General features: G+C 43.4%; 1 protein-coding gene across 1 annotated transcript; it reads left to right on the forward strand.

Moving 5' to 3' along the window:
* ppp2r1bb (protein phosphatase 2, regulatory subunit A, beta b) lies at positions 1-19,256 on the forward strand. The gene is made up of 15 exons (XM_021587309.3): positions 1-221; positions 1,166-1,256; positions 1,520-1,620; positions 1,801-2,033; positions 2,311-2,458; positions 2,751-2,906; positions 3,872-3,986; positions 4,113-4,183; positions 6,111-6,245; positions 8,681-8,854; positions 9,200-9,260; positions 14,695-14,849; positions 16,932-17,074; positions 17,390-17,481; positions 17,730-19,256. The coding sequence occupies exons 1-15, from the start codon at positions 126-128 to the stop codon at positions 17,744-17,746; spliced, it is 1,788 nt and encodes a 595-aa protein (XP_021442984.1). The 5' UTR covers positions 1-125; the 3' UTR covers positions 17,747-19,256.
* Positions 19,257-25,058: the final 5,802 nt, after the last annotated feature.

A 25,058-nucleotide genomic window follows, 5' to 3' on the forward strand; every position in this document is an offset into this window, starting at 1 on the left:
AAATAGGCGGGGTTTATGAATTTGTAACTGTGGTAACTTGTGACGACGATACAAGTCCGTGGAGAAAGGAGGCCCCTGGTGGTGGTTGTTTATAAGAAACCCCGTAGTGAATCGCTTTTCGTTTAATGCAACATAAATCCAAAATGGCAGGAGCTGATGGAGACGATTCTCTCTACCCCATCGCGGTTCTCATTGACGAGCTTCGTAATGAGGATGTGCAGGTAATCACCGATGCTCTGATCATAAGACGTTCGTTTGGGATATTATATTGGTGGTGTTTATTTTACTTAAACATGTCTGATTTCAAAAAGGATCGTTAGCTAACGTTAGGCCTTTTGGCCTGTTCATGAAATCTCAGCCCTGGCGCACCCAGTCTGGCTAACGTTAGCTGGCTATAAGCGTGTTACATGGTGTGATAAATATCAAACGGAATAGCTGCATGTCGTATTTAGTTACTGTCAAAAATGTATAGCTAGGTAACTAACTAGTTATTTGCGGTGTGTAAAAGTAACTGGTGCTAGCTAACGTTAGCTAGTTACTACTGGGTCACTTGTTTAGCTAGCTATTGTGCCGGGCTATCTATGCTACAGTCAGTAGTTAGCAGCAAACTAACTAATTAACGTTAGCTATCTAGCTCCAATTCGCATGCTAACTTGTAAATTAACCTAGCTACTTGTTTGTTATTGAAGTATTAAAATGTACAATGTACACACAACGTTACTGTATGCTGATTAGCAAGCTCATACATGTATATATATATACCTGCTAATTACATAATTACAAGGAAGCTTCCTTCCTTCATGTACCCGACAGTCATCCAGCTCCACCCTGGTAATGGTAGTGAGATTATCATTATTTTCATGTTGTAACTAACTAGTTAACGTTAGTTAGGTAATTACTGACATGGTTAGTTATGTAATATATCTGCATCTTGCTTTGGTGTCTGAAAGCATTACAAAACACACACGTTATCTATACTCTAGAAAAAAAGTTATGTTTGTAGGAAGGCACCTAAAAGGGAATTCATTTCTCTTTGAAATGCTCATATCTGAAATAGTCTTCATAGTTGGCCTCACTGAAATGCGAAGGATCTTTTTATGGCTAATGGTGGCCTCTCTTGTAAGTTTCATGTAATAACATCATCTGGCATTGTTTACTTTCCAAGTTGCGACTGAACAGTATCAAAAAGCTGTCTACCATCGCATTGGCCCTTGGAGTGGAGAGGACCCGCACTGAACTCCTCCCCTTCCTCACAGGTATGTCCTCACCTTAAGTCCCCAGTTACAGCCATCATCATGAGTCAAGATGTGTGAAAGGCTAATAATTCTGACTGAGTCAACACTCTTTAAAGAGATTCACAGGACATTGCACAACCAGCATTAGCATTGTCACTTTGCTGGAAATTGTTCTGAGATAGCATGCATTGAAGCCAGTAGAATTCATCTATCTAATTGTGTTGTCATGCCAATCCCCCGTGCCCCCACTCTTTCAATTATGTTCAACACCTGACCTCTTGTAGACACCATCTATGATGAGGATGAGGTGCTTCTTGCCTTGGCTGAGCAGCTGGGCAACTTCACCATGCTGGTGGGAGGCCCTGAATATGTTCACTGTCTGCTGGTACGTATCTGGTAAAAAAAACACATTTGGTATTGAGCATATAAGATGCATACAGATAATCAACATATAGACCTTACAACACAATTTTACAGAGTTAACCCATGCATATACACCTATCTCAACATATCCAGTCAGCTACGCTACATACACATACTTATGTCCCTGTGTCTTTCTCCGCAGCCGCCGCTGGAGAGCCTGGCTACCGTGGAGGAAACAGTGGTGCGAGACAAGGCTGTGGAGTCTCTGCGTAAGATCTCCCAGGAGCACTCTCCTGTGGACCTGGAGGTGCACTTTGAGCCCCTGGTGAAGAGGCTGGCCAGTGGTGACTGGTTTACCTCCCGCACCTCTGCCTGTGGCCTGTTCAGCGTCTGCTACCCCCGCGTGTCCAGCACCGTCAAGGCTGAAATTCGCCAGTGAGTAGCTATATCAGGAGAGTTGTAGTTTAGACATGATTAGCGATTGAAATATGGTCTATTATGTGTCCCCCACTATAATCACTAGGAGCATAATATTAGAATTGCGGACATTACTTTGTCTCATATCAGGGGTCCCATGCCCCATCTCCTGTAGTCACACATACTAGCCTTCCAGTCCCAAGTCAATCAGATCAGGATGTTTAGCTACTCTTTTTGTGTAGAGGAGATACAATGGGGTTATGGTCTGATGGTGGGTGGCATGTTCTCTCCACAGGCATTTCCGCACTCTGTGCTCAGATGACACTCCCATGGTACGTCGCGCCGCAGCTTCCAAGCTTGGGGAATTCGCCAAGGTTCTGGAGCTGGACTATGTCAAGAGTGACATCATCTCGCTCTTCACCGCACTGGCCTCCGATGAGCAGGTACATACATGTACTCTACAAGCACACAGGGCGTTCTGTGACATTGCTGTGGGACGTGCCTGGAGTTCTACCACACAATTCCTAAATCGACTGGCCAATAGAAATAACATAGCCATACATATTAGCTGTTTTTGAATGGGGATGGATGAATATTTCTGCGAATTCAGTAGGAAGCCCCACCTGGGACGCACAACTGGGTCTAGCTATTGTTAACACCAACGCCTCAGCAGTTACACCATTTTATTAAATTGGCACAGAATGAGAAATAATCCCATTGTCCCCCTGCCTGTAGGACTCAGTGCGCCTGCTGGCTGTGGAAGCCTGTGTGAGCATCGCCACACTGCTGCCCCAGGAGGACCTGGAGACGCTGGTGATGCCCACCCTGCGCCAGGCCGCTGAGGACAAGTCCTGGAGGGTCCGCTACATGGTGGCTGACAAGTTCTCTGAGGTGAGCATGTGGAAACATTGATATGCTGCATGTAACCATAATGTCTCGAAAATATTTGCTGCTTTACCCAACCTGGAACGGAAGCAATGGGGGACGACATTCAATGCTTCACAAGTGGTCACTTTAAAATGGTTATTTTAGTAGTTTTTAGTATGCCCAGTTGTAGAAGAAAAGGGGGCATTTTGAGAGAATTTTAAAAAATTAGTCAGCGGTATTTGCATTTTTGCTGTCATTTTAGTCTAGGCGTTTATATTTTACGTTGCTTTACTGTATTGAACTTAAGTAATACAATGTTGCAAGGGGAAAGTAGAGTGGACATGGATAGCAGGTCTGTTATGGGGCCCTGTAATGTTCTTAGTCCCCCAGTGTAGAACATTCTTAATGTCCTCATTGCCACTTAACTTCATTACACTAACGCATTGATTGCTAACCCATATGGCCTTCTGTTGTCATTTAGAATAAAATGGGACATATTGCCACTGTTCAATAATATGATGTAGAAGTTCAGTCAATCAATGTAAAAGCTTTCAGGATACCTCACACTTTTTTTTGTGCACCACACTTAACTGAAAGGTTTTCTACCACTTTCCCCCTCACCACCATGGTCTTTGGTAGCCTGGGTTCCCGACCTGAAATCCCATTAGTTTAGTGTGTTGATCAGCAAATCTCAGAGTAAGGTTTGAAGGTGGGATCATGTCAAAGCTGTAGATGGAGATGTCTGCTGGATGTTAATTGCTATGTCTGTGGTAGAAGTTCCCTTGTCCAATTTAACAGTTTGCGGGAAACTTCCACACAAATTAAAGCCTGGCAATGGCAAATAGTTTTGTGCACTTTCCACCTTGCCACCATGGACTTTGTAGCCTGTGTGTTCCCAACCCGAATCTCATCAGTTGAGTGTGTTGGTCATGGAGTCTCGCACAAAGGTTTAGTGGTGGATGTTAATTGCCATGTCACTGATTCCACAGCTCCAGAAAGCGGTGGGCCCAGAGATCACCAAGAACGACCTGGTCCCAGCCTTCCAGAATCTGCTAAAGGACTGCGAGGCTGAGGTCCGAGCCGCTGCTGCCAACAAGGTCAAGGGTGAGTGTATGGACTATATCCGCCAGTCAAAGAAAGCCTCTGTTGAAATGAAAAATAACTGTTTGAATGAGAAGCTTTAAACGTCTAATAGACCGCAGTATTTATAAACCCCATTTCTTTCCTCAGAGTTCTGCGAGAACCTTCCAGAAGACAGCAGAGAGACCATTATCATGACTCACATTCTGCCCTGTGTAAAGGTATATATAAAAAACAGCCACGGTTCACTTTTATCCCTCTTTTATTCTGCTAGCTTGTCTTGGTTTCTTTGACCTGTCAATTTCTCACTTGATGGAAGTAACTCCTAGCACCCATGACTTACGAAGAGGCAATTAAAAAAGCATTCATCTTAAAACATGTTTTAAAAAAAAAAAATTATCAAGCTGTCGTGCTTTAGGTGAACAGTCATGTGTTCTGAAGTCTCGACAATAACATGAGTTAAGCAAATTATCTTGTTCAGAAGTGCAAATGCCAGGCAGCGGATATTTTTAGACACCCGCAAATCAATTTCTAGCATGAGTGTTAAACTGATTAACCTGTTTCTGGCCGTACTTTCTATAAGTGAACTGGGAGGATATTATGCATTGTAGTTTGGGGGCTTGTGAAGAGATGAGGACTTGCGCTCAGTATAGCCTTTGGACAGCAGGGGGCAATGTTGTATTTAAAACGTCTACCAAATCACCACACAACTCCTATTCACTGTCTGTGTTGGAACGCACTGGTTGGTTCCTGAGTTTAAATGACATCCCTTTTGTTTAGGAAATATACATTTTGGGGAAATAACAGCTCTTCTAGGAACAACTCCAGCATAAAATACAAAAGTACTATTTTAGCCTATAGCATCTTTAGTCAAATCCCAAGTCCTTATTAACTGTTATTTAAAGCTGGTCCAAATATGACTGAAATACAGTATATGAGCTCGGTGCAGCTTATGTCGGATAAATGACAAACTGTTTTCATGAAAGCAATCGAGAAGAGAACCAGTGGAAAAACACTAAATGACATTATATGGACACTGCTCGTCAAATACAGTGGGGCAAAAAAGTATTTAGTCAGCCACCAATTGTGCAAGTTCTCCCACTTAAAAAGATGAGGGAGGCCTGTAATTTTCATCATAGGTACACTTCAACTATGACAGACAAAATGTGGAAAAAAATCCAGAAAATCACATTGTAGGATTTTTGAATGAATTTATTTGCCAGATTAGTCTATTGGTCTGCCAGATGGTGAAGCTTAATTCATCACTCCAGAGAACGAGTTTCAACTGCTCCAGAGTCCAATAGCGGTGAGCTTTACACCTCTCCACTCCAATGCTTGGCATTGTGTATGGTGGGCTAAGGCTTGTGTATGGCTGCTCAGCCATGGAAACCCATTTCATGAAGCTCCCGATGAACAGAAGCAGTATGCAACTCTGTAGTGAGTGTTGCAACCGAAGACAGACAATTTTTATGAGCTTCAGCACTCTGCAGTCCCAATCTGTGAGCATGTGTGGCCTACCACTTTGGCTGAGCTGTTGTTCCTAGACATTTCCACTTCACAATAACAGCACTTACAGTTGACCGGGCAGCTCAAGTAGGGCAGACATTTGACAAATAGACTGGCTGGAAAGGTGGAATCCTGTGACGGTGCCACGTTGAAAGTCACTGAGCTCTTCAGTCGGGCCATTTTACTGCCAATGTTTGTCTATGGAGATTGCATGGCTGTGTGGTTGATTTATACACCTGTCAGCAATGGATGTGGCTGAAATGGCCAAATCCACTCATTTTGAAGGGGTGTCCACACACAGCAGTTTTGTGTGTGTACATAGTGTAAATGCCTGGTCTGTAGAGCACATTATGCTTCACAGCGCCGGGTCAGCTTGTGTAAACATGATTCATTTCAACACAGAGGCTAGTTTGCACTTACCCTGTCCACAACGGCACCGTATTCTATGGGCAGGATGTTGACTTTATACGCCTCTTGAGGAACATTGTCATAGTGCTTCTCTAACTTTTTTTTCGATGCCCCTTTTCTCCCGAGGGAAATATCAATGTAGCAGTAATATTGTCATATAATATTGCCCTATTTGAAAATACTTGATTTGCTGTCCCTGTCCACTGAAATGTCTGACTCTTTCTCTCCTGACAGGAACTGGTGTCTGACACCAACCAGCATGTGAAGTCTGCCCTGGCCTCTGTCATCATGGGCTTGTCAACTATCCTGGGTAAAGACAACACGGTGGAGCACCTGCTGCCTCTGTTCCTGGCCCAGCTCAAGGATGAGGTAAACACCAATCACTACTTCTCTTATTCGTTCTGTTCATTAGGCACCAAATGGCAGAAAATAGGCTGAAACTGGTAGGGACTGGTTTCGACTTGGAGTCTGATCACCCCCTTAATATCGTCTAATGCTATTGGCCTTGTTCAGGATCAGATGTACCTGACTGGCTCCCTACCGGAGTATAAATCAAGGGATGACCCTGATAGGGTTTGAATCTTTTTCCTGGTGATAGTTGTTGTAGTGGTGTTAGGCTGTTTGAGGTTTTCATTCTGTGTGGTTTCATTCTGACATATCCTTCCTAAATGTGGCCTGTATCACAGCCAAAATCCAGATGACGTAAGACTTCGGCGCTAGCCGACTACATTTACGTACAGTTCCTTTGGAATTATTCAGACCCCTTGACCTTTTCCCCAGCTTGTTACGTTGCAGCCTTATTCTAAAATTGATTAAATTGTTTGTTTTTCTTATCACTCTACACACAATACCCCATAATGACAAAGCAAAACAAAGAAATGTTCTTCTTCTCTGCAGATCCCGTCAAGCTCTGTCAGGTTGGATGGGGAGCGTACCTTCTCAGCTATTTTCAGGTCTCTTCAGAGATGTTAGATTGGGTTCAAGTCTGGGCTCTGGCTGGGCCACTCAAGGACATTGGGACTTGTCCCAAAGTAACTCCTGCTTTGTCTTAGCTGTGTGCTTAGGGTCATTGTCCTGTTGGAAGGTGAACCTTCACGCCGGTTGGAGGTCTTGAGTGCTCTGGTGCAGGTTTTCATCAAGGATCTCTCTGTACTTTGCTCTGTTTATCTATGCCTCGATCCTGACTACTCTCCCAGTCCCTGCTGCTGAAAAACATCCCCACAGCATGATTCTGCCACCACCATGCTTCACCGTAGAGATGGTGCCAGGTTTCTTCCAGACGTGACGCTTGGCATTCAGGCCAAAGAGTTTATTCTTGGTTTCATCAAGAATTGTTTCTCATGGTCTGAGTCTTTAGGTGCCTTTTGGCGATCTCCAATTGGGCTGTCATGTGCATTTCACTGAAGAGTGGCTTCCGTCTGGCCGCTACCATCAAGGTCTGATTTGGTGGAGTGTTGCAGAGATGGTTTTCCCATCTCCACAGAGGAACTCTAAAGCTCTGTCAGTGACCACCGGGTTCTTGGTCAACCCCCTGACCAAGAACCTTCTCCCCCGATTGCTCAATTTGCCCAGGTGGCCAGCTCTAGGAAGAGTCTTAGTGGTTCCAAACTTCTGTTTAAGAGTGGTGGAGGCCACTGTGTTCTTTGGGACCTTTTAATGCTGCAGAATTATTTTCAAAATGTATTCGAGCTCTATTGAGGGAGGCAGTTTCAACCTCATGGCTTGGTTTTTGTTCTGACATGCACGGTCAACCCTGGAACCTTTTTAAATAGACACGTGTGCCTTTCCAAATCATGTTCAATCAATTGAATTTGGCACAGGTAGACACCAATCAAGGATGATCAACGGAAACTGGATGCATCTGAGCTCAATTTCAAGTCTCATAGCAAAGGGTCTAAATGCTTATGTAAATAAGGAATTTCTGTTTGTTAAAGAAAAAAAAAGATTTCTAGCCTGTTTTCGCTTTGTCATTATGGGGTATTGTGTGTAGATTGAGGATTTTTATTCATTTAATCCATTTTAGAATATGGCTGTCATGTAACAATGTGGAAAAGGTCCAGGGGTATATTTAAGGCACTGTATTTCTGGTCACTTATTGATACTGGAGTGGAAAGGTTTGGGCAGATGACGCAAACTGCCCTGCAAAAATATAAAGGTGCACAAATACACAGATACGATTGGCTGTCATCTATGGCAGCCTTACTATTAAAAGATGTTCTAGTTTGCCTTGCAGCCAACGCTGAGTTGACAGGGTTTGTGTCATAAAGGATTACAGTCAAAACGGACAACTGAGGTGCAAAACAGCCCGAATGACTCACGGATATAAATAATCATCTGTTTTCGTCAATATTTCTACTCCAAATATTTAGTTATTGGATTTTGTACTGTCCCTCAGCTGGCTGCCAACTCTGTCGTATCCTATTTGTTTCACAAAAAGCTTGATGTGAAATTTGTCTGCACATTCGGAGGCTAAGAACCAAGGGTCTGGGACTGGCAGCAGGAGTTGGGAACGAGCGGAATGTCTTTGGCAATTCTTTTAGCCGTTGTTGCTGATGTCATGTTGCGATTGGAGCCAAGAAAGGCGTCATTACAAGCAGATGGGGAAGCATAAGCAATAGCTCAGATTTTCTGTCGCAAAGATTTTTGCCACTGAAGAACACTTGAAATAAAATGGCTTTCATTCTTGAAGGACATATGACATGTAATGTTCCCTAATGTAATTATCCCCACGACTCATACAAGAGATCCCTCTCACTGCTCTCTCTTCTCTCTCCCTCTCTTTCTTGCTCTTTTTCTCCCTGCAGTGCCCTGAGGTGCGCCTCAACATCATCTCCAACCTGGACTGTGTCAACGAGGTGATCGGCATCCGCCAGCTCTCCCAGTCGCTGCTGCCTGCTATCGTGGAGCTGGCCGAGGACGCCAAGTGGAGGGTCCGCCTGGCCATCATCGAGTATATGCCCCTGTTGGCCGGACAGCTGGTGAGTCCTCGGTTGCGTCCCAAACGGCACCCTATTCCCTACATAGTGCTCTGCTTGTGACCAAAGCCCTTGCACCCTATTCCCTACATAGTGCACTACTTTTGATCAAATGTGCCATGCGTGTGTTCCGCAGTTCATGGTGGGCAAGTGCTGGTCACCAATATCATTGTAAAAAAATAATGCTATGCAATGTGTAAGTAATTCAGCTAGCTTTATTTGTGAAAGTGACATACCCTCAATTACTATTCAGTAATAGTGTTGCTTCCACTAATGTTTGGATGTTATTTGTTTGGATTTTGTTTGAAAATTGTTTAGAAATATATTCTATTCTAATCTGTACCCCAGGGAGTGGAGTTCTTTGACGAGAAGCTGAACACCCTCTGCATGGCATGGCTCATTGACCACGGTAAGAACCCCTCCCACTAATACACACCACTCTCTGTTCAATGCATTTGACTTCTGTGTCCACACCGTGACAAGACGGCGGAAGTAGAAGGACTCCAACATTGGACAGAGGTGGGTCACGTCCCAGACGGATCATGTCCCATGCTGCTGTCTCAGCTAGCAGTTCTTCTCCAGCTTCCCTCCTCCCCCGCATCCTCTGGTTTGGGGGGAGAGAGAGAGAGACGTGTCAGGCTGCAGCTCTCAGCCTCATGGCTGTGCCAATGACAAAGGTCTGATAAGAACCCAGTGACTTGGACTTGGAGAAGCCAGTGAAATGCGCTCTCCTTAATGTCTCTCCTGCCCTCTCCTCTCTAGCTGAGCAAGTTAAATTCAATGTTGTGCTACCGCACGGCAAGCGATACCGGAGCACCAAGTATAGGTCCAAGAGGCTTCTAAACAGCTTCTACCCCCAAGCCATAAGACTCCTGATCATCTAATCAAATGGCTACCCAGACTATTTGCGGTGCCCCAACCCTCTTCTACGCTGATGCTACTCTGTTATTATCTATGCATAATCACTTTAATAACTCTACCTACATGTACAAATTACCTCGACTAACTGGTGCCCCCGCACATTGACTCTGTACCGGTACCTCCTGTATATAGCCTCGCTATTGCTATTTTACTGTTGCCCTTTAATTATTTGGGGGTCTGAATACTTTCCGAATGCACTTTATCTGTGAGTATCTGGCAAATATGGGGGGGGGGGGGCGGTGTGTTAGACCATGGGGGCTGCTTTAAATGAGTGGCAATTTGATTATAGGGGAAGCACTGCAAAACATCAGTCAAAACAACACACGCTATCAACGAGCCACCTGTGGTTCTCCACTTGGCAGCTTCTTGTTATTGTTAAACTATCTGACCATTCAATCATAACTCACACCTTTCAGCCAAATCGATGCGCGCATCATATTCGTGACATTGTCAGCCAACCAGTCTATAAAGCCTTGAACAGCAAGATTGAATCTGTTGTTGGCCTATCGCTCGAGTGCATCTTTAGTAATCCTGTTTAGAAATAAATGTCTTCTGAGAGCTGTCCTCAGTGTTTAGACTAGGTTCTGTTTGTCCTCAGAAAACCTGCTTAAATTTCCGCATGGAAGACTTTAGCTCTGGTCAACAGTTTTTCCAAGCTACAGATCTAGGATCAGGATTTCCTCCCCCAATCCTAACCTCCTAAATGCGAAACTGACCCATTGTCAGTGTCGAGATGCATTTTCTCCGCTATGCATAACTCAATTTACCTTACATTACCATATCCCCCATTTCCCTTCTGGCTTTATGGACAACCATCATGGCTGTAGAATAGAAGAAACAGGATGCAGATGGGTCAATAGTTGAACATTTCCTATACATTTGTCAGACACAGTCCAAATACCTGTACTTGCATTTTAAATAGTAGGCTAAATATACTGAACAAAAATATAACTGCAACAATTAAAAATTTTTTACAGAGTTAAAATTCATATAAGGAAATCAGTCAATTGGAAAATTCATTAGGCCCCAATCTATGGATTTCACATGACTGGGCAGGGACGCAGCCATGTGGTCCAGGGAGAACATAGGCCAACTCACTTGAGAGCCAGACCCAGCCAATCAGAATAAGGGTTTTCCCCTCAAAAGGGCCTTATTAGTTGGAGGTCCCGTGCTTGCGTGGTCGGCGTTTGTGATGCCAGTTGGACGTACTGCCAAATTCTCTAAAATGACGCTGGATTCTGCTTATGGTAGAGAAATTATCTGGCAACAGCTCTGGTGGACATCCATGCAGTTAAATCAAACAGTCTGTGTAGCTATTTGATTAGATGTTCAGGAGTCTTATGGCTTGGGGGTAGAAGCTGTTTAGAATCCTCTTGGACCTAGACTTGGCGCTCCGGTACCGCTTAACGTGCGGTAGCAGAGAGAACAGTCTATGACTAGGGTGGCTGGAATCTTTGACCGTTTTTAGGGCCTTCCTCTGACACCGCCTGGTATGGAGGTCCTGGATGGCAGGAAGCTTTGCCCCAGTGATGTACTGGGATGTATGCACTGCCCTCTGTAGTGCCTTGCAGTCAGAGGCTGAGCAGTTGCCATACCAGGTGGTGATGCAACCAGCCAGGATGCTCTCGATGGTGCAGCTGTAGAACCTTTTGAGGATCTGAGGACCCATGCCAAATCTTTTCAGTCTCCTGAGGGGGAATAGGTTTTGTCTTGTCCTCTTCATGAATGTTTTGGTGTATTTGGACCATTCTGGTTTGTTGGCGATGTGGACGCCAAGGAACTTGACACACTCAATCTGCTCCACTGAGCTGTTGTCAATGAATAGCATTCTCACATAGGTGTTCTTTTTTGTCCAGGTGGGAGAGGGCAGTGTGGAGTGCAATAGAGATTGCATCGTCTGTGGATCTATTAGGGTGGTATACAAATTGTAGTGGGTCTAGGGTTTCTGGGATAATGGTGTTGACGTGAGCCATGACCAGCCTTTCAAGTACTTAATGGTTACACGTGTGAGTGCTACAGGTCGGTAGTCATTTAGGCAGGTTGCCTTAGTGTTCTTGGGCACAGGGAATATAGTGGTGTGCTTAAAACATGTTGGTGTTAGACTCAGACAGGGAGAGGTTAAAAATGTCAGTGAAGACAGTTGCCAGTTGGTCAGCGCATGCTTGCAGTACACGTCCTGGTAATCCGCCTGGCCCTGCGACCTTGTGAATGTTGACCTGTATGAAGGTCTTACTCACATCGGCTGCGGAGAGCGAGATCAGTCATCCTGAACAGTTGGTGCTCTCATGCATGTTTCAGTGTTATTTGCCTCAAAGCGAGCATAGAAGGAGTTTAGCTCGTCTGGTAGGCTCGTGTCTCTCGGCTGTGCTTCCCTTTTGTTCTTGTAATGGCTTACAAGCCCTGACACATCCGACGAGCGTCGATTCGGTCTTAGTCCTGTATTGACGCTTTGCCTGGTTGATGGTTCGTCGGAGGGCATAGTGAGATTTCTTATAAGCTTCCGGGTTAGAGTCCCGCTCCTTGAATGCGGCAGCTCTGGCCTTTAGTTCAGTGCGGATGTTGCCTGTAATCCATCCCTTCTGGTTGGGGTATGTACGTACAGTGCCTGTGGGGACTACGTCATCGACACACTTATTGATGAAGCCAGTGACTGATGTGGTGGACTCCTCAATGCCATCGGAAGAATCCCGGAACATATTCCAGTCTGTGCTAGCAAAGCAGTCCTGTAGTTTAGCATCTGCTTCATCTGACCCCTTTTTTATTGATCGAGTCACTGGTGCTTCCTGCTTTCATTTTTGCTCGTAAGCAGGAATCAGGAGGGTAGAATTGTCACGTTTGCCAAATGGAGGGCGAGGGATCGCTTTGCACGCGTCTGTGTGTGGAGTAAAGGTGGTCTAGAGTTGTTTTGTCCCCCCCCTCTTCTAGTTGCACATTTAACATGCTGTTAGAAATTTTGTGAAACACATTTAAGTTTCCCTGCATTAAAGTCCCCAGCCACTGGGAGCGCTGCCTCTGGATGAGTATTTCCTGTTTGCTTGTGGTGAAATACAGCTCATTGAGTGTGGTCTTAGTGCCAGCATCGGTCTGTGGTGGTATGTAGACTCCTATGAAAAATACAGCTGAAAACTCTGTAGGTAGATTGTGTGGTCTACAGCTTATTAAGCAATACTCTAGATCTTCCTTTAGACATCGTGCACCAGCTGTTTACAAATATGCATAGTCCACCCCCCCCCCGTCTTACGAGTTGATGCTGTTTTATCCTGCTGATACAGCTGGCTTGTTATATGCTGTATGTTGATAATGTTGTCGTTCAGCCATGACTCCGTGAAGTATAAGATATTATTGGTTACACACTTTATTGATGACCGATAGCGTAAGAGAAAATTACACCCAAAACGGTTACCCTTCCATGTCCATTTGGCCCTTTTGTTGATATTATGGACTTTTACATTAGCTGGTCATGTATATGGTGCCATACAAATCTTCTTCCTAACATGATCAAACGTCGCCACCCATGTCACTTTTTCCCTCATTTTTTATATTTTTATAAATCTCGTTGGAAGTGTTTTAAGTCGGAGACAATCAAGTCACTAAGATAAAAACATTGAAAACATAGCCATGGCTCCCCGCTTGGCCCTCAAATCCGAGTTTACGCGGAAAAAGTCAATCCACCTGCCAGGTTTATCTTGGCAATGGATAAATGCTCACTAACTGGGATTTAAACAAATTTGTGGACAAAATTGAAGAATAAGCTTTGTGTGTGTTTGGAAAATGTGTCTTTCAATCTATTTCAGCTCATGAAACATGGGACCAACACTTTACATGTTGCATTTTATATTTTTGTTCAGTGAAGAAAGTTATGACATTTCAACAATAAAGATGGTGCTTTTAAATGTCAGGATGTCCTCATTTTGGCTTCATCTAGTAGAATTCGCTGCATATTAAGGAAGAGAAGCATCTTTTCAAGCCCACTTGTTTGACAACAGCTGATAAGAGGATGGGCTTTACCAAAATGAAAGAATTGTGGGAAATGGCGCAATTAAGCATTGGATGACATTTCTCAGGATGGGTGTGCCTAGTTTGTGGCTTACTGCATACATTTATACTAATCAGTACGTTCAAAGTATGTAGTATGTAGTTTTAGTAAGAAGTTGCCCAGACAGATTTCTAACATGGCCAGCACAGGTTTTAATATCTCATTGTAGCGCCAAAGCCTTGGGTTCCACAGGCCAATGGCAATGCTCTTCTAGCCCCAGCTAGGCTCTCTAGCAGTCTCTTTATGGCTGTATTAGGAGCCAAAGGGCCAGGTTTGTCAGTGGGTTAGAAATGTGTTTTACCCAGGCCCACTGGTCTCCCTCGCTCTGTTTATAAGCCAGTATTGAATATCAGGTAATCAGGCTTGTGTGTACCCAGATGTTATGTCACTGTATTCTGGGCACAATTGAGTGTTTTGAGCAGTTCTGCAGTCACTAGCCTCTCAGCCACGATTACTGATGGACATGTTTTCTATGCAAATGGGAGATTTTCCATGTTATTTATTTGTTATTTGGCAAACAAACTGACAATAATCCAAAGATGGCTGCCAAATGGCTAGAAAAGCGCTCAAAAGAACCAAGAAACCTAGCAATGTTTGCAAGTGCCGGGTACTCAGGTTTTTCCTGAGTAGTGTACTGACGACCTACTCTCTTGTAGAGTTTGAATATGTTTATCTCCATTTTAGATCGCAATTTAATTTGAGTAACGTTAAGTCAATAGGTCCACCTAGTTCTATTAATATTATAGTTTTGTAAAGGAAAACCCTAACGCTTTTTTTTTTTTTTTTTTTTTTTTTTTTGGGACACCTACTACTAAAAATAGTTAGGCCTAGTAGTTTATCTAGTGCTACAGGCCAATGTCTCAAAGTGTGTGTGTGTTTTCGACAGTATACGCTATCCGCGAGGCAGCCACCTGTAACCTTATGAAGCTGGTGGAGAAGTTTGGAGCCGAGTGGGCCCAGAACACCATCGTGCCCAAGGTGCTGGGCATGGCCAACGACCCCAACTACCTGCACAGGATGACCACGCTCTTCTGCATCAACGTGAGTCCACCTGACAAGTACACCACACACAAACCCTCAGACACTAGGCGTATAATACGATGGAAGCTAGATCTACTCAGGTTTTTATATAAAGCTAGTCATATTACCACGGTGGATATTGATCATGTAGCTGCCGCCATCTCAAGCAGGCTTGTAACTTTGCATGCATGTCGCACATGGCTAGTTGAACGCCAAACTATTCGAGTTGATGCTGAACCATCAATATATGGGAGAGTCGGTGACGACTTTTGCTGAAATCAACATGAAAGAGAAGCTCTTGCAAATTTCGCAGGCTATGGGATAAAGTAGGATATTAAAGTGCATTTTTTTTATTACATATCGTTAATGCAGACTTTGGGGAGCTTATCAATGCACAAACAGCTGTTTTGCCCCCACCCCATCTATAAAATAATGGTATTATGTCATATAAACCTTTTACTATGCGTGAACTTTCTTATGCTTGCTGTCATTACGAAATGTTTAGTGAGATGGGGTTTTTAATATGACTATAACACATTTCATTCATAAAACGTGTGATCATTCGTCTCTCACAAATGAAGTGAATGATGACGCAAACTTTGCGAAAGGGAGGGAATCTGATTTCATTGGTCCTCACCTCGCAGCTCAGTCATTTCATTCAGGGTAAGTGGAGTTAGTGGCCTGCCTTGGAGCAGGTTCGTTCTGAAGCATCCGTTGCCATAGAAATGGCTAAAAGGTGAGCCACTTTCGTATGACCAGTTATCCCGATTTGAACCCTGAATTGATCAAAGTTACCTCGCTTACGCTTCTAACCTGATTCGTAGTATAGGGTTGATCTCCTTAACCTCTCTGATCTCCCAAACCCGGATCCGGTATCGTGACTACAGCCTCAAGCTCATTACCATAACGCAACGTTAACTATTCATGAAAATCACAAATGAAATGAAATAAATATGCCATCTCTCAAGCTTAGCCTTTTGTAAACAACACTCATCTCAGATTTTCAAAATATGCTTCTCAACCATAGGAAAACAATAATTTGTGTAAAAGTAGCTAGCTAGCGTAGCATTTAGCGTTAGCATTAGCGTTAGCATCCAGCACGCAACATTTCAACAAAAACATAAAAGCCTTCAAATAAAATCATTTACCTTTGAAGAACTTCTGATGTTTTCAATGAGGATACTCTCAGTTAGATAGCAGATGCTCAGTTTTTCCAAAAAGATTATTTGTGTATTAGAAATAGCTCCGTTTTATACATCACATTTGGCTACCAAAAAAACCCGAAAATTCAGTCCTCAAAACGCGAACTTTTTTCCAAATTAACTCCATAATATCGACTGAAAACATGGCAAACGTTGTTTAGAATCAATCCTCAAGGTGTTTTTCACATATCTCTTCAATGATATATCGTTCATGGAAGCATGGTTTCTCCCCTCAATCAAATGGAAAAGTACAAGCAGCTGGCAATTGCGCACCGAATTCCACGCAGGACACCAGGCGGACACTTGGAAAATGTAGTCTCTTATGGTCAATCTTCCAATGATATGCCTACAAATACGTCACAATGCTGCTAACACCTTGGGGGAATGACAGAAAGTGTAGGCTCATTCCTTGCGCAATCACAGCCATATAAGGAGACAATGGAAAACAGAGCTTCAGAAATTCTGCTCATTTCCTGGTTGATGCATCATCTTGGTTTTGCCTGTAGAATGAGTTCTGGGGCACTTACAGACAATATCTTTGCAGATTCTTTCAAAAACTGTCAAGAATATGCATAGTCGAGCATCTTTAAGTGAGAAAATATCGCGCTTAAAACGGGAACGTTTTTTTATCCAAAAATGAAATAGCGCCCCTAGAGATCAAAGAAGTTAAACCTCAGGTGGATTTAAACCAATTCATTTTTGGCCAACATTTGACTTCTAAAACAATTATACTTTTTTAGCAGGTACCTTACTGTCCCAGTCATTTATTCTGGTAATTTATCATGATTTTAAATCTGATATTTTAGGCATTTATCAGATGCTCTTATCCAGAGTAACTTAGTCACTTGTGGCTAACTGTCATTTGTTTATGCATTGTTGGTTTTTATGTCATCCACCCCAGGCTCTGTCTGAGGTCTGTGGCCAGGACATCACCACTAAGCAGATGCTGCCTGTGGTCCTCAAGATGTCCAACGACCAGGTGGCCAACGTGCGCTTCAATGTGGCCAAGTCTCTCCAGAAGATCGGCCCCGTCCTTGACAGCAAGTACGTCCTCCTCGTCCATCACAAAGCCCTCGTTCATCTCGTTCAGGCCTCCGATGACTTGACCACAGTCTACATCAGGGTTGTGTTCAGTGGGCACAAAACAGGAGAAAAAATTATGAAACCAATGAGGCTCTTGCCTGAACTGGCCCAGTAAGGATGCTCATTTGAGTTACTCTGTGACAGTATGTTTTGCATCTACTGAACACGACCCAGATCTCCATGTCCAACCGTAATTCCTTGCAGTCAGCTAATCCATTATGGCACGGGAGGGTGTGGAAAATGTGTGCCCTGTGTGAAACGTTTCGTTTTTCTCAGTGCTCTGCAGACAGAGGTGAAACCAGTCCTGGAGAAACTAGACACAGACACAGATATGGATGTTAAGTACTTTGCCCAGGAAGCTATAAGCGGTAAGTATAGTACTCGTATGAAGTCTCCTCACTAGGGCCACGTGCAGTTAGGCACATGTTGTGGAACATTGCCAATAGAAATGTCCATGAATAGAGCTGCTGGTAGTCCTTGTGCTACGTCAAACGCATGTTTGTTAGAAATGGCCTATATTATGTGTATCTGAGCGTTCTACAATGTGCCCTGCTGAATGCGTTTCCCAATGTGAACGTTAGTCCATCTTGTCATTCTGATTAATTTCTCCCCTTAGTTCTGGCCCTGGCATAAACCAACCCAAGCTTGGCTATCCAGAGGAAACAACAACCCAAGATGTCGTGACATTGCAAACACTTCACAATATATTTATTGATGTTCAAGAGCAACTGGTGATGTACGGAGACTTAACGGAGCCTATTAACACCTATTTTGTCTTTTTTTTTTCTTCTTTACTCTCAGAGATAATAAAATGTCCAGGAAAAGCGCAGGCTTCTAATTTCCCCTCGCTGTAAATCTTTTGCTTCTCCAAGTGTGATGAAACGTGCATTTAAGCACAGCATGCTGACCACTGTGCATAAGTAGCATTGCTGGTTTGACCCACACATTCCTCCCCGTACATACATAGCCACCGACTAACGTTACTATTGGCACGGCCCCATTCGCTGCCACATTTCTCTGTACGAAACACCCAGAACACGCGAGCCAGCTCTTGGTTGCATGTCCAAGTGCTAGACAGATGCTATTGCTGCAGCAGATGGTGAGGAAGGCTGTTTTATTTGCTCGTGAAGATCTGCTAGGCTAAGGCACCCACATATTTTGTTTACATGTGCTGCCCCCCCCCCCCCCCTTGGGGATGTTCCTCATGTATTCATAAAAGCAGTTTGCGCAACACCCCATCCTCGCTTTCTCTCCTGCGCAGGTGTTCTGTGTGTGTGCAATGAATTACAGTTGAATTTGTCTGAGAAATGAGTAATACACACCGTGTTCTATTGAAATGTGAAGGGATACTTCGTGATTTTTGGCAATTGCCCTTTATCTACTTCCCCAGAGTTAGATGAACTTGGGGATACCATTTTTTATGTCTCGATGTCTAGTACAAAGGAAGTTAGAGGTAGTTTCGTGAGCATTCGTTAACTAACGCTAGTTAGCAATTAAGACTGTAGTAGTTAGTAACTTCCTTCAAACTGCATGCAAAGCCATACATATGGTATTCACATGTTCATCTGACTGGGGAAGTAGATAGAGGGACCTCATTGCCCAAATCATGAAGTGTACCATTAGTAATGGGGACCACCACCACCCATCATTTGATTTGTCATTATAGATTAGTTTATGTATTCAGTTCATCACTGGTGTTATTTCTTTTTCTGAGTCATTTGTTTGACACGGGGGGGGGGCATTGGGTGTAATTGTTCAATCTCTCTTGCTCTTAATCTTTGTGCCAATTACTGATGAGCAATGTTGTTGTTTTTATTAGTAAGCTTTCGTAAGGTTTAGCTCTTGATTGCCCTAATTTGATGTCGTAATGATGTTTTGTGTTCTCTAAAGACAAGGCATCACTCCTCATGTGTTGTCATTCAGTCAGTTGATCAATGCTGACCACTGAAGCTAAAAGGACGGGGAGCACTGAGAATAGCAGGGCTCTGTGTGTGGGTGGTTGTATAATATGGGATGGGAAGGGTGTGTGTGAATGATTTGGTCGAATACAGTCAAAAGAAACTTGTCTTTCCCTCCAGTCTCCCTCCCCATTTTCTCATCGGTCTCTTAAATAAACAAACCTTGATTGGCCCATAAACATTTAGACCCTGCTTCGGTTTTTATTAAATTCTCTCCACAATTGTGACGCTGTACTTGAACTGAATACACTTTTGCATCGAGTGTTGTAACTGTTTAGTTGTCTGCACACCCTTAAGTTTATAGATGTTGTTGCCTTAAAGGTATTGAGTGAAATGACTTTGCACAGCAGCACCGCAACGAGCAAGATTAGACTGCTGTCACACACACAGTATCTGTACATGTGCACCAGTTCGCTTCAGGCTCTTATGTGAAAGCCACCGGACCAAAACGGCAGGGAAGTTTAGCCTGGCACGCCAAAGCTCCTAATTCTGACCTGAGTTAAGCGTGTGTAATGTAAAAGTCGGTGACAGTTATACACAAGAGTATACAAAACATTAACACCTGCACTTTCCATGATAGACTAACCAGGTGAAAGCTTTGACCGCTTATTGATGTCACTTGTTAAATCCACTTTAAATCAGTGTAGATGGAGACTGGTTAAAGAAGGATTTTTAAGCCTTGAGACATGGATTGTTAGAGGGTGACTGGGCAAGGCAAAAGATTTAAGTGCTTTTGAACAGGGTATGGTAGTAGGTGCCAAGACTTGCAAAACGTATTGGTTATTCACACAGCAGTTTCCTGTGTGTATCAAGAATAGTCCACCACCCAAAGGACATCCAGCCAACTTGACACAACTGTGGGAAGCATTGGAGTCAACATGGGTCAGCATCCCTGTGTAATGCTTTTGTCCCCTTGTAGTCCAAGCCCTGATGAATTGAGGCTGTTCTGAGGGCAGAAGTGGAGGGGTACAACTCAATATTAGGAAGGTGTATATGCACAGTACCAGTCAAAAGTTTGGACACACCTATGCACACCTTATACATTGTATAATAATAGTGAAGACAAAACTTCAAAAAGATAAAACATGGAATCACGTAGTAACCAAACAAGTGTTAAATCTAAATCTATTTTATATTTGAGATTCATCAAAGTATCCACCCTTTGCCTTGATGACAGCTTTGCACACACTTGGCATTTCTCAGGCTTCATGAAGTAGTCACCTGGAATGTGTTTCAATAAAAAGATGTGCCTTAACAGTTAATTTGTGGAATTTCCTTCCTCATACATTTAAACTATTCAGTTGTGTTGTGACAAGGTAGGGGTGGTATGCAGAAGATAGCCCTATTTGGTAAAATACTACATCTATATTATGGCAAGAACTGCTCAAATGAGCAAAGAGAAACAACAGTCCATTACTTTAAGACATGAATGTCAGTCAATCCTATGAAAGTTTCTTCAAGTGCAGTCGCAAAAACCATCAAGCGCTATGATGAAACTGGCTCACGAGGACCGCCAAAGGGAAGGAAGACCCAGAGTTACCTCTGGTGCAGAGGATATGTTCATTAGAGTTAACGGCACCTCAGATTGTAGCCCAAATAAATGCTTCACAGAGTTCAAGTTACAGACACATCTCAACATCAACTGTTCAGAGGAGACTGCGTGAATCAGGCCTTCGTAGTCGAATTGCTGCAAAGAAACTACTACTAAAGGACACCAATAATAAGAAGAGACCTGTTTGGGCCAAGAATCAGGAACAATGGACATCAGAGTGGTTGAAATCTGTCCTTAGGTCTGATGAGTCCAAATTTGAGATTTTTGGTTCCAACCGCTTCGTGAGACACAGAGTAGGTGAACAGATGATCTCCGCATGTCTGGTTCCCTCCTGTGAAGCATGGAGGAGGAGGTGTGATGTGTTTTGCTGGTGACACTGTCAGTGATTTATTTAGAATTCAATACACACTTACCCAGCATGGCTACCACACACAAAAGGCTGCACACATACTAAAACATATGCCCTGCAGATGTAACATGGAAAGAGACACGAGTTCTGTGTGAAGGAGACGAAGCGCAAAGAAATACCTGAAGAATGCAAATGAAGTGCATTCGTAAACTATTCACAGCCCATCACTTTTCCACATTTTGTTACGTTACAGCCTTATTCTGAAATGGATTTGCCGGTGACACTGTCTGTAATTTATTTAGAATTCAAGGCACACTTAACCAGCATGGCTATCACAGCATTCTGCAGCGTACGCCATCCCATCTGGTTTGCGCTTAGTGGGACTATCGTTTGTTTTTAACAGGACAATGACCCAACACACTTCCAGGCTGTGTAAGGGCTATTTGACCAAGAAGGAGAGTGATGACGTGCTGCAACAGATGACCTGGCCTCCTCAATCCCCCGACCTCAACCCAATTGAGATTGTTTGGGATGAGTTGGACCGCAGATTGAAGGAAAAGCAGCCAACAAGTGCTCAGCATATGTATGAACTCCTTCAAGACGGTTGGAAAAGCATTCCAGGTGAAGCTGGTTGAGAGAATGCCAAGAGTGTGCAACGCTGTCATCACGGCAAAGGGTGGCTACTTTGAAGAATCTCAAATATAAAATAGATTTTTGTTTACTACATGATTCCATATGTGTTATTTCATAGTTTTGATGTCTTCACTATTATTCTACATTGTAGAACATAGTAAAAAATTAAGAATAACCCTTGAATGAGTAGGTGTGTCCAAAACTTTTGACTGGTACTGTGCATATACATCTGTGCATGAAGACCTTCCTAATATTGAGTTGTACCCCTCCACTTCTGCCCTCAGAACAGCCTCAATTCGACTCTACAAGGGGACGAAAGCATTCCACAGGGATATTGGCCCATGTTGACTCCAATGTTTCCCACAGTTGTATCAAGTTGGCTGGATGTCCTTTGGGTGGTGGACTATTCTTGATACACACAGGAAACTGTTGTGTAAATAACCCAGAAGTTTTGCTGTTCTTGACAAAAACCTGTGCGCTTGGCACCTACTAACATACCCCGTTTAAAGGCACTTAAATCTTTTGTCTTATCCATTCACCCTCTGAATGGCACACATACACAATCCATGTCTCAAGGATTAAAAATCCTTCTTTAACCTGTCTCCTTTATCAACACTGATTTAAAGTGGATTTCACAAGTGACATCAATAAGCGATCATAGCTTTCACCTGGTCAGTATATGTCATGGAAAGGGCAGGTGTTAATGTTTTGTATACTCTGTAAATAACTGTCACTGACTTTTGCATCATTCCACTCCATTGTTAGATGAACCTTTATTTCATCTGTCATGTTGGTGTGGTTGATCCTGAGGATCGCTAGCAATAGTGGATCATATTAGGCGAACGTGCCAGCAGCATACCACCCTGCCCTGCTGGCTTGCTTCTGAAGCTAAGCAGGGTTGGTCCTGGTCAGCCCCTGGATGGGAGACCAGATGCTGCTGGAAGTGGTGTTGGAGGGCCAGTAGGAGGCCCTCTTTCCTCTGGTCTAAAAATATCCCAATGCCCCAGGGCAGTGATTGGGGACACTGTGCTGTCTTTTGGCTGGGACATTAAACGGGTGTCCTGACTCTCTGAGGTCATTAAAGATCCCATGGCACTTATCGTAAGAGTAGGGGTGTTAACCCTGGTGTCCTGGCTAAATTCCCAATCTGGCCCTCAACCCATCACAGTCACCTAATAATCCCCAGTTTACAATTGGCTCATTCATCCCTGTAACTATTCCCCAGGTCGTTGCTGCAAATGAGAACGTGTTCTCAGTCAACTTACCTGGTAAAATAACGTATAATTTTTTTTTTATAAAAAAAATAAAAACGTGTTACAAGTTGTGCAATAATTTGGGATATATAGCCTATTTGAATCATTATGGAACGCAGACCATACATAGCAGTTTAAACCTGGAGCCTAGCACACGGTTTACGACAACTGGACTGTTGTCATCACATATCCATGATTAGTGAGGATTGTTAAGGGTCGATTTATAGTACTAGTGTTCAACCCCAATTGCACACTTTTCTCACCTTCCAATATTTAATGTATTGAACAATTGTGTATGTCAACTTTCCGGATGAATCAAACCACTGTTTTTTACTCACCAATATATTTTGTGCTTAAAGGCTCTCCCAAACTGTTTTTGTATTTTTCAATACAGTGCATTCGGAAAGTATTCAGACCCCTTCACTTTTTCCACATTTTGTTACGTTTACAGCCTTATTCTAAAATGGATAAAATACAAATAAATCCTCATCAATCTACACACAATACCCCACAATGACAAAGTGAAAACAGGTATCTAGACATATTTAGTAATTCATAAAAAAATTCAAATAAACATACCTTATTTACATAAGTATTCAGACCCTTTGAGACCCCTTTCCATTGATCATCCTTGAGATGTTCCTACAACTTGATTGAAGTCTATCTTATGTAAATTAAATTGATTGGACATGATTTGGATTGGACATGTCTATATAAGGTTTCATAGTTGACAGTGCATGTCAGAGCAAAAACCAAACCATGAAGTTGAGCTCCGAGACAGGATTGTGTTGAGGTACAGATCTTTGGAAGGGTACCAAAACATTTCTGCAGCATTGAAGGTCTCCAAGAGCACATTGGCCTCCACCATTCTTAAATGGAAACAGTTTGGAACCACCAAGACTCTTCCTAGAGCTGGCTACCCGGCCAAACTGAGCAATCAGGGGAGGAGGGCCTTGGTCAGAGAGGTGGCCAAGAACCCAATGGTCAACCTGACAGAGCTCCAAAGTTCATCTGTGGAGATGGGTGAACCTTCCAGAAGGACAACCATCTCTGCAGCACTCCACCAATCAGGCCTTTATGGTAGAGTGGCGAGATGGAAGCCAAGACCCTAACCCTAACCCTAAGCTCACAGCCAAGACAACGAGTGGGAGGAGTGGGTTCGAGACAAGTCTCTGAATGTCCTTGATGTCCCAGATAGAGCCTGGAATTTAACCCGATCTAAGATTTCTGGAGAGACCTAAAAATAGCTGTGAAGCGACGCTCACCATCCAACCTGACAGAGCTCGGACGGATCTGCAGAGAAGAATGGGAGAAACTCCCCAAATACAGGTGTGCCAAGTTGTAGCGTCATACCCAAGAATACTCGAGGCTGTAATCACTGCCAAATGTGCTTTAAAAGGTCTGAATACTTATGTAAATGTGATTTTTCAGTTTTACATTTTTATTACATTTGCTAAAATACACTGCTCAAAAAAATTAAGGGAACACTAAAATAACACATCCTAGATCTGAATGAATTAAATATTTTTATTAAATACTTTTTTCTTTACATAGTTGAATGTGCTGACAAAAAAATCACACAAAAATGATCAATGGAAATCAAATTTATCAACCCATGGAGGTCTGGATTTGGAGTCACACTCAAAATTAAAGTGGAAAACCACACCACAGGCTGATCCAATTTTGATGTAATGTCCTTAAAACAAGTCAAAATTAGGCTCAGTAGTATGTGTGGCCTCCACGTGCCTGTATGACCTCCCTACAACACCTGGGCATGCTCCTGATGAGGTGGCAGATGGTCTCCTGAGGGATCTCCTCCCAGACCTGGACTAAAGCATCCGCCAACTCTTGGACAGTCTGTGGTGCAACGTGGCGTTGGTGGATGGAGCGAGACATGATGTCACAGATGTGCTCAATTGGATTCAGGTCTGGGGAACGGGCGGGCCAGTCCATAGCATCAATGCCTTCCTCTTGCAGGACCTGCTGACACACTCCAGCCACATGAGGTCTAGTATTGTCTTGCATTAGGAGGAACCCAGGGCCAACCGCACCAGCATATGGTCTCACAAGGGGTCTGAGGATCTCATCTCGGTACCTAATGGCAGTCAGGCTACCTCTGGCAGCAATCAGTGTTGCTTCCTAAGTGGACAGTTTGATTTCACAGAAGTGTGATTGACTTGGAGTTACATTGTGTTGTTTA

This window comes from Oncorhynchus mykiss, chromosome 27 (genome assembly GCF_057628025.1).
Source record: "Oncorhynchus mykiss isolate SJ-2025 chromosome 27, ASM5762802v1, whole genome shotgun sequence".
Lineage (NCBI taxonomy): Eukaryota > Metazoa > Chordata > Actinopteri > Salmoniformes > Salmonidae > Oncorhynchus > Oncorhynchus mykiss.

What these genes read in the sequence shown, in the direction of transcription:
- ppp2r1bb (XM_021587309.3), top strand. Translation starts at nt 126, where the DNA reads ATGCAACATAAATCCAAAATGGCAGGAGCTGATGGAGACGATTCTCTC. An exon ending in AATATGTTCACTGTCTGCTG is followed by an intron (nt 1,621 to 1,800) that starts GTACGTATCTGG and finishes CTTTCTCCGCAG; the next exon opens with CCGCCGCTGGAGAGCCTGGC. An exon ending in GGCCCCGTCCTTGACAGCAA is followed by an intron (nt 17,075 to 17,389) that starts GTACGTCCTCCT and finishes CGTTTTTCTCAG; the next exon opens with TGCTCTGCAGACAGAGGTGA.